This window comes from Physeter macrocephalus, chromosome 10, assembly GCF_002837175.3.
Source record: "Physeter macrocephalus isolate SW-GA chromosome 10, ASM283717v5, whole genome shotgun sequence".
In the NCBI taxonomy this organism is placed as follows: Eukaryota; Metazoa; Chordata; class Mammalia; order Artiodactyla; family Physeteridae; genus Physeter; species Physeter macrocephalus.
In genome coordinates this window covers 7,974,079-7,984,340 of record NC_041223.1, presented here as the reverse complement: position 1 = coordinate 7,984,340, position 10,262 = coordinate 7,974,079, and the positions used below count along the sequence as shown (strand labels likewise).

Below are 10,262 nucleotides of genomic sequence, written 5' to 3'. Positions count from 1 at the left end.
GAATAAAGACGCAGACGTAGAGAATGGACTTAAGGACACGGGTAGGGGGAAGGGTAAGCTGTGACGAAGTGAGAGAGTGGCATGGACATATACACACTACCAAATGTAAAACAGACAGCTAGTGGGAAGCAGCCGCATAGCACAGGGAGATCAGCTCGGTGCTTTGTGACCACCTAGAGGGGTGGGATAGGGAGGGTGGGAGGGAGATGCAAGAGAGAGGAGATATGGGGATATATGTATACGTATATGTATAGCTGATTCACTTTGTTATAAAGCAGAAACGAACACACCACTGTAAAGCAATTATACTCCAATAAAGATGTTAGAAAAAAAATTACATCTAGTACATCTAGTAAAAAATTTTCATTGTGGATGTTTATTGTGGATACTGGCACATAAAACTGGCTGCAAATGGGTTAGAAACCCACAAAGCTTTTAAGGCCGATGTATTGCCAAAGAAACGATGGAATCAGACTAAAAAAGTTTTTCACTGTTTGAGCTTTTAAATAACCTTCAGACCTCTCAAACTTGTACTGGTAGAAATCAGGCCTTGAAAGCTATGCATTCTCCAAGTAGAGGAAACTGCCCATCACCTCCCCTAGATGAACCATGGAGACGAGACCCTCCAAATCAGAGTCTCCAGAAGGTGGAGCCAGTCATGAGAACCATGCACAAAAGAATTCCTCCCAGAGACAGAATTCATATGCCTTCTGGGTTTTTAGAGTAAAATTTCAACTACCTATCATTTATTATTCCTTTCCTACAGTAAAAATGATAAAGCATTGCAAGATTATAAGTGTTTTGACACACATACTTAATACAGACCTCCTTTGATGATTAACAGATTCTTTTATTAATAATCAAAAAGCTTCACACAATATGAAAATAAATGCTTCTTTAATGAATAATTAAATGAAAACTCTCCAGGACCTTACAGGATTTTTAGTATGTACCATGCATACCTTAGAACACAGGGCATTAGCTTGCTGGGATCATTAGGGTATGACTGAAAAAGAGAGACAGTAATTTATAAAACAGTTACCGAACAGCTTTCCCAAACAGTAGTTCCCCTGAAATTAAAACAGGAAACAAAATTTGTATTTATACCTAGTTTTAGATACGACTGACAACACACATCTATCTTGATTTTATGATTTTGATGTTACTTTTTAAAGGCACTCCACAGAAATTCAAATCTCATTTTAGAATCATGAATCTGAGGTGTGTAATGAAGTTGTAACTTCTCAATATCAAAGTTTTATTACACAACAGTTTGAGCAACAGACACGATTTCACAGACAGTATTTGTTCTGCCTCCTGTTCCCCTGCAGCACCAATCATGCTAAGATTTTTGAAGCATGTCTATCCTACAGCAGGCACTGCTGATTCAGTCACAAAAATCCTTCCTGGGTGAAGAGTACTTGCTCTTTGCAGAAGAAACGGTTGTTTTACCTTTTCTGTTTCTTTTCTATTACGAAAAACAGGGCTAAACAGAATCTCATAGAGTCTCATTTTCTGCTGGATGATTAAAATCTCTACTCTGTATGTTATCTTAGTCTCTTAAAATCCAAAAGTGCAGTGGAGGACAGTATGCTTTCCCTTGTTCTCACATGATACAATCAAAGCAAAAATAGAGCCCCATAGAAATTTCAACATTGAATTTTTTTTTTAATCTTAAAGCTTAATGAGAGTCCAAAAGCTTTATATTAAGTCAGTAGTCTCTGCATATCTTTGTTTGTTCATGATCTAGAAGACTACTTGTATTCAAAAGCCCATCTTTCAAAAAGGTCCTATTTTCTCAATGGTCTGTTTACAGAGTTCACTGCCTTGTTTATAATATATAGGCATATATATGTGTGTATAGGGTATATGTAAACAGCCGTCACACAACTGCCTTGTTAATATATATATATATAGGCATATACATGTGTGTATAGGATACACGTAAGCAGAAGTCACACGGCTCTCAGTTGTGCCCCATTAAAGCCATTTTACTGTGGTATAGAAAGGATGGCAATCATAGTCTCTGAAGTGTTTTCAATCCACAAGCACACACATTAACCCTAGTCTCATTAACGCTGTTGACAATTCAGAAAGCCTAAATACTCTTCTAATTGAATTCTAAAAGAAAAGTGCCTTGAATTAAAATTTTTTTTAAAACTTCAGTCTTCAATATTGAAACTGCTAAGTCACTCAATTTTTCCATAAAAAAAAAAAGGATAATAAAGTTAGGGGGAAATTTTTTTTAATGAAAAAATAAACTTGAGAAAACACCCTGTTACTAAAATAGGTTTAAGAAAAAAACCTACATAGAGAAAATATTCCAATAGAAGGTAAAACCTGTGTGGGGTATCAGAATAGCATTACCTGTAATCATCAGATTAGAAACCAATGAAATCTTCAGTAACAGAACTGTAAAATATATTAGGAAATGTCCAGTTGATAAAATACTATACAGCTATTAACGATAAGGAGAGAAGATAATGAAGAACATGGAACACCTGACACTGTGAAGCCAAATACAGAAAGGACCCTGCTGCACTGAACAGCTCCATTCACAAAAACTCAACAGGAATGTCATCTGACTGCCCTGTCGCTATATTAGGGATACGGTTTTCCCTGTATTGGAAAAACCAATAAAACAATATAAAGCTTCTATAGCGATTGTACATTTTCTAGAAGAAACAAAAAACATCAAAATGGATGAAATAACTCAAAAACAAATCTTTGAAAATAAATGTTCCTCAGAGAGGCATGCTCCTGACTGCGTCCTGAAACCAATTTGCCTTTCATTACTTGGGAATGCAGGCCCTGGCCCAGGTCTGGTTCTCTTGAGAGGGATGCTGCATGAGCAGGCCCCAAAGAAGAGGGGCAAGTGTCTGGCCAGCAGATTTGTGGCCCATCCCTATCATTGACTTTATTAACTAGGCCCTAATTTGTCCACTTTGAGCACTTAAGACAACACACATTTCTATGAGGACAAAATTTCATAAAAGTCTTTTTCTGTCTACAGAAAAATTCAGAGGCACTACTATTTCCTTCTCATAATAAAGCAATTCTCAATTAGCAATCAAGTTATATATATTTTTAATGACAAAATGGTTAGTGTTAACCCTGTATAACCTGTGATCATAAGTAACTAAACAGCTTCCCTGGTGGCGCAGTGGTTGAGAGTCCGCCCGCCGATGCGGGGGACACGGGTTCGTGCCCCGGTCCGGGAGGATCCCACATGCCGCGGAGCAGCTGGGCCCGTGAGCCGTGGCCGCTGAGCCTGCGCGTCCGGAGCCTGCGCTCCGCAACGGGAGAGGCCACAGCAGTGAGAGGCCCGCGTACCACACACACACACACAAAATAATAAGTAACTAAAGACCACTGGGTGATATCCACCAGAAGTAATACTGGACAGAGGATTACTCACAAAAAGAGCAATTTTCAATAGAAAACTGAATATTTCACTTGGGAAATAAATTTAATATTTTATTATTAAACAAATGGGGCAAAAGACCAGATTTTCTGTAACTGCAATAGAACAGGATCAGAAAGGCTTCCTTAGACACCCCAACAGTATAGGGATGAAACATTCTTCATGGTTTTATGATGAAAATTATAATCTCCTAACTATTGTAGCTCTCTGAAGAAAATGTTCAATCAAAAGATTAAATTATACAAAGCATTTAACATTTTCAAACAGTTGCCTAATAAGCTTTTAAAAGAGATTATTCACAGCACTAAATTATGTTTATCAAATATTTGAATAAGCCACACTCAGAAATGCTACAATGGAGCAGCTTACTGGTATATGTGGTTCTCTGCACTACTACAAAAATAGTCATAAAGAGCTTGATGTACTCAGTGTAAGGCTGATGTTTTACTTTTTGCAAGCCATGTATCTCGCAGTTACATTCTCCCAGCTGATTACATTCCAAATGGCTTTCAGATAATCAGGCCTGACATTTTTATACTGAAGGTAATAAGCATGCTCCCACACATCAATTCCCAGCAGTGGAATAAGACCTATTGGAAAGAAGGGGAAAGAAACAAAAACTATGAATTTCACTCTAAAACACTGCACCTTCTCGCTTTAAACTTTAATTATCCTATGTACACAAAACTACCCTTTACAACATTCTCATCCATTTTTCAGTTTCTTATGTAAATAGTAAATTTGCATAAGAATAAATATCCTAGGGCTTCCCTGGTGGCGTAGTGGTTGAGAGTCCGCCTCGCCTGCCGATGCAGGGGACACGGGACACGGGTTCGTGCCCCGGTCCGGGAAGACCCCACATGCCGCGGAGAGGCTGGGCCCGTGAGCCATGGCCGCTGAGGCTGCGCGTCCGGAGCCTGTGCTCCGCCACGGGAGAGGCCAAGAGGCCACAGCAGCGAGAGGCCCGCGTACCGCAAAAAAAACAAAAACAAAAAAAGAAAAACAAAGAATAAATATCCTAGAAAAAGATTTTAAACTTTACTCTTTGGAAGAAAATGTGATAAATAGTAAAATTAAATAAAACAGACTTGGGAAAATCAACTAACCACAGTATTTTAACAACTATTCTTAAAATATCAACAGATTTATCCAAGAGCCAATTCTCAGTGGTCCTCACTAGGGGTCTCAGGAAGGGTGTGTTCTCTTTGTGGGTGTGGCTGAGGACCTTCCAAAGGTGTTGAGCATTTGAGGGAGTCTACGGAAAACCTGCTCTGCTCCCCTGGGCTGATATTAGTCACAGAGAATACAGAGCATTTACGGTTATACATATGTATAGCTGAGTCACTTTGCTGTAGAGCAGAAATTAACACAACACTGTAAATCTACTTCAAATAAATAAATAAATGCGTTTATGAGACATAATGAAAATTGAGTTAACAAGGAAAACTGAGTAAGGCTTAAGAAAAAGATACATTATTTAGTTTCTGAAAAGTGTAAGTGAAGAAGTAGTTAAATCTATAAAACATTCATTTAAGAAACCTCTCCAACTGAAAGCGCTCCTCTAGGAAAACAAGCATCAACCAGCATGTCTAAATCAATTGTGAGGTGCGTCACTAATAACTTATAATTAAGGGAACAAAATTTATACATGATTTTCCCCCTAAATAAATCACCATAACTTTCATTTATCTTTATTCCAACGGGCTTTCTTCCAGCAGGAGAGAAGAAGGTGTCGCTAGGACTGGCCTGCCGTGGTACCTTGACTCTTAGAGCACTCAGGGCTCACACATCTGTGGTTGCTTTTCCAAATTCTGTGGCATCTCACTTTCCCTAAAGAGCTGTTTAGATTCTGGCTAATCTGAACATATCCCGGTTAGTGAGTCACGTAAGCAAGTCTCCTGACGTGTAGAGGTAGAAAATATGGCTGGGACCCACTGCTGATTGATGCTAAGGTATCACCTCACATCAAAGTTCCAGCAAACTGCTGGATCCTTACGACTATTTCCTAGAGCGCTTCTACTTCCATCTGGCTCAACATGGAAAAGGGTTTGGTGAACCCAGCCTGCGGCTTCTAAGCCCAGTCTTTTCCTACAGCAAAAAATCCTCGGGAAGGTAGATGTCTGGAAACCCGAGCTCTGGTCCCAGTTTGACCACAGGTGCTCAGCGGGGGGTTGGGAGCCCAAGCTCTGAGGTCAGACTCAGCCTGCGTGTCTCCTCCTCCTTCGTGTTGTTTATCCAATTTTAGTTGTTTATTCTAGTGCATATAATTAGTACGTAGGTTGATACGGATTCTCTGCCAAATGAAGCAGAGTTTATGATTAAAACATGTTTTGTTACCATATCTGTAAAACTACATGTGCTCATTTTATAAAATATCAAGGACTTGGAAAGATTTTTGCTCCCACAAGACTCTGGGTATCATCTACTAAGATCCATTCAATTTAGTACATGCTCAGGGTAGGTTTAAACACTGCTAGTCTTCCGTATTTCATGGTAAATGCTTTATAGTGAACCACCTCTCCCGAATAAACGTGTAATAATTCTTAAGCCTAACCTGTTGTTCCTTGCAGGGGATCCTGGTTAGAACAAGCAGCAATCTGTAAGCGTCCCTGTTCCTTACTGAAACCGAGCCAACCCCAGCCTGAGCCTTGGACACCAACGGATACGGTGGTCAACTTCTCCTTAAAGTTCTTGAAGGAACCAAAGTCACGTTTGATGGCTTCCAGCAACTCCCCTAGTAAAAAAAAAAAAAAAACAACCCAAAAACCACTCACAAATGAACAGATGGCAACAATTATAATAAAATATTTTATTATATATATCCCAATACTCTTGTCATACGGCCTCAGACACAACTAGAAACACATGGAAAACACTACATGACCCAGTGAGCCTACAAAACAGTGTTATTCCTGTCCTGACACCAGGGTCATAACATCTCACAATTTTAATTTACGTGTTTGTTGCTGAAACACGTTAGAGGGATTTCTTCACTCACAGTGCTGTTTCCATAAGGAAAGAAATAATATTTTTCATTAGCTTTCTTTTTTCCCCTCAAGAGAAGATTTTACTTTGACTTCTACCCTACCTACTCTACGTTTCAATTTGGGAATAAAATGTTATGGGTGAGATTTGCTTCTTCTCCAAGGCAGCCTAGATCTTTCCTATCTCAATTACATCATTTTAAAAAGAGTGATGTTGCCTATTAGTGAACTAAGGGTACACTTTAAGAGTTATCACCCTTTTTATTCTGTAGCAATACAGAATACAATTCGAGACTGAGCACATCAACTAAATCAACTAGGCCCAAAATATCACTTCTCTTACTTTATTGGCTTAAAAGTAATCATCCAGGGGCTTCCCTGGTGGCGCAGTGGTTGCGCGTCCGCCTGCCGATGCAGGGGAACCGGGTTCGCGCCCCGGTCTGCGGGGATCCCACGTGCCGCGGAGCTGCTGGGCCCGTGAGCCATGGCCACTGGGCCTGCGCTCCGGAGCCTGTCCTCCGCAACGGGAGAGGCCACAACAGAGGGAGGCCCGCATACCACAAAAAAAAAAAAAAAAAGTAATCATCTGTTACAAGAACAAATGATGGAATAAAGTGGTACCAGATAACACAAAATGGCAGAGTACCAAAACCTGTCGGCTGAATACAGGTGTACCTGGTATTCTGGTAACTCACAACACCTCAAAAGTATTAAGCCACGGTCTGAAGACCTAACTCAGAAAAAATAAATTGTCCAGCTTCCCATACTTATTCCCCCATTCATCTTTACTTCCAAATGAAATTGCTTATTTCAAGTGCACAAGATGCCTTCTAGAACATGATTAAAAACAAAAAAAATGCCACAGAAACTTAAGGTACTTGCCAGAAGAGCAGAAACAAAGGAGGAGAGCTATATTTACACCCCATACCTTCCCTGGGGTGGGGAGGATAATTGAAGTTCTGAGTCTCTGCGTGCTACATAGGAGGTCAAGTAAATAAGCAGAGTGAACAAGGTCATCAGCTCTGTACTCCCTCGTTACCTGCAGTTGTCCTGGAAAACCTAATTTTCTGGGACAACTGACTTTTTATCAGTTAGGAAGAGTAGTAAAACAATAGCAAAAGGCACTATTCTATAATAACATTTAATTTTTAAAACAACCCTATTATTATCCCCATAACATACAGATGAAGAAAGTAAGGTAGGGCTTCCCTGGTGGCGCAGTGGTTGCGCGTCCGCCTGCCGATGCAGGGGAACCGGGTTCGCGCCCCGGTCTGGGAGGATCCCACGTGCCGCGGAGCGGCTGGGCCCGTGAGCCATGGCCACTGAGCCTGCGCGTCCGGAGCCTGTGCTCCGCAACGGGAGAGGCCACAACAGAGGGAGGCCCGCATACCACGAAAAAAAAAGAAAGTAAGGTACAGAATGGCTAACATCTTGTCCCAGGGCCTAGAGCTAGTAAGTGAAAGCTCATCTTTTCTAAAAACGAAGTTTCTCAGTCTTTCCCTAATGTACAGTACATTTCAACCGAAAGATGACACTATGTGATATTGTGTGTGTGTATAAAATCTGACGATATAATTCCCTGAATGTATTCTCCACTCTTGCATGTGTCCCTTTGAAAGTTACAACTTTGTTGTACTGCTTGCTGTGAAAGACATGCCATTACGAAACCTCAGGGAGAATTAAGGTAACTTAAGAAAATCAAGTCATTTCCTATCGTGCACAAAACGTAGCTAAGGTTGCACCAATCTAAACCAACCTTCGGGTTCTCCACCACCGTTAGGGCTCAGATTTGTCCAGAAAATGCTATGATTGATATGGCCTCCACCGTTGAACTTTATTGCAGGCTGTAGAGCTACCTGAGCTGTAACATCACCTGAAAGGTTAAAATAAAAACACATTTTTTTTAAATTCTTACTTTTTTGACCATTCTATACACTATTTTTTTTCTTTGTAAAACGTCAGATAATTGGACCATTGTAACATCCCTATTGGTCCCAGAATTTCACAATTTCAAGACTCTACCCCAAAAAAACCCTTCCCCAAAATATTTGTCCCAGTGGATTTTCAGTTCAATTAATAATGTACCAAACAACTAGTGAGAAGCCAGCAGGGGTGGCAAAGCTAGTAGAAAATTCACTCCTGGGCTTCAAAGAACTCGGTTTTCTTGGGTAGAAAAGATTTCAGTAAATGAAATAAGAAAGAGAACAAAGACAGAAAATAGTGGAATGCTATAAAATAGATGGTTCCGTATACAGACTACGTGGAAAATGTTCAACTCCCGTTTTCTAGATGGACAACCATCCAGTATTTCCCAGACAACAACTGGGAAATACTTCAACGTTACACTCTCACAAAAAACTCAGCTTGTTCAAAACCGAAGCCCTGGTCTTCAACCGCAAGCTTACTCACCCAAAGGCCTTCCCCACCTCGGTGAGTGCCAGCTGTTCTCTCAGGACATCTTTGATGACACGGTTATGTTTCACGCCAGTCCTCTCACACCCCACATCAGCCCACCAGCACACCCAGCAGCAAAGCCAGATCCGGAAAACATCCAGAACCGCACCCCTTCTTCCTGCCCGTGGTGCCACCAGCAGCGCCCCCCCCGACTCGTGCCCCTGTCTCTCACTGGTCCCCTGCTTCCACTCCTGCCCCTACAGTCTATTCTCAACACAGTGGCCAGGGCTCCTCTAGACCCCCAAGTGATCACGGCACATGTCTGGGCAAACCCCCTGCAGGCTGCTCTTCTCAGAGTGAACCCCAAGTCCTTACGATCGGTACAGAGGTGCGCGTCACCCGACCCTCTGCACCTCCTCGCTGGCCCAGCTCCGGCCACCACGGCCTCCCGGCCCTTAGACGACAGGCCGGCATGCTCCCGGCTTAGGGCTTCCACTGACCACCGAGGCCTTTGCTGGAGCACTTCCCGGAGACAGCCTCATGGCTCACTCCCCCATTGCTCCTTCAAGTCTCCACTGAAACGTCAAGCTCACCAGAAGGCTTCTCTAACCCCAGTGTAAGACGGGCCATCCCCACCCCGCTTCCAGACCACGTCCCCTACTCTGTCTGTCTCGACAGGACTTCAGCCCCGGCACACTCCACATTGACTTGTCCATGTGTCTCCGCTAGGAGGAAAGCTCCAGCGAGGACAAGGACTTCTGTGCACTGCCGTGTCCCCGAGGCCCAACAGACCGCCTCAAGTGGAGCAGGCGCTCGTGAATGCTGGACGGAGTTCCACGGAAAGAAAATTCTGACCTCTACACTTAAAAAGAATGTCATATTTGAAGCTGTTTTTTCTACCCTGCTAAACATGGAGGCAAAATAAAATATTTTTCTTGATGCCTTCAAGAAGCCACAGACTAACGGAACTATTAGGAAAAATGGGAATTCCCTTATCCAGTAAGTATTAAGTTCTTACGACTCACGAGATACCAAGAGGCAAAGTGAAGGGCACAGAGAACCACTGAGATCTCTGCCCTTGGGGAGCTTACATAATAGCAATACAGGTTCCCCATTTCTTTTGTTGGGACACACGCCAAGATCACACGTAAGAAATGTAGCTTTCTGAAACAAGAAAACCTCCAGTTTTTAGCAATTCAGAAAGGGGAGAGAACCAATGATATCTGAATACACAGATAATCTTTGAGAGTTCTGTTTAAGATGTCAACTTTTGTTGCCGTTACGTTTATAAAATAACTTTCTGACAGATCAGTGTTTCCCTTACTGATTTTTCTTGGCGAATCACCCTAAAAATAAATATAGGCTTTATATTGTTTTTTAATAAGTCAACAATAACTAAATATTTCTAATGGGAAAGAAACATGTTTCTTGAGAACGAGTTTAATCACAATCTCTTAAAG

General features: G+C 41.6%; 1 protein-coding gene across 3 annotated transcripts in view; it reads right to left on the bottom strand.

Moving 5' to 3' along the window:
• Window positions 1-880: 880 nt before the first annotated feature.
• The window catches only part of SOD2 (superoxide dismutase 2), a 34,465-nt gene continuing 25,083 nt past the window's right edge, over window positions 881-10,262 (bottom strand). For all 3 annotated transcript variants that reach the window (XM_007126019.4, XM_028494787.2, XM_028494788.2), the window contains exons 3-5: window positions 8,165-8,281; window positions 5,979-6,158; window positions 881-4,014 (exon numbers count right to left, since the gene is read on the bottom strand). In XM_007126019.4, coding sequence (XP_007126081.1) covers window positions 3,869-4,014; window positions 5,979-6,158; window positions 8,165-8,281 — 443 coding nt within the window. In that variant the 3' untranslated portion in view covers window positions 881-3,868. The remainder of the gene's footprint in view (window positions 4,015-5,978; window positions 6,159-8,164; window positions 8,282-10,262) is intronic.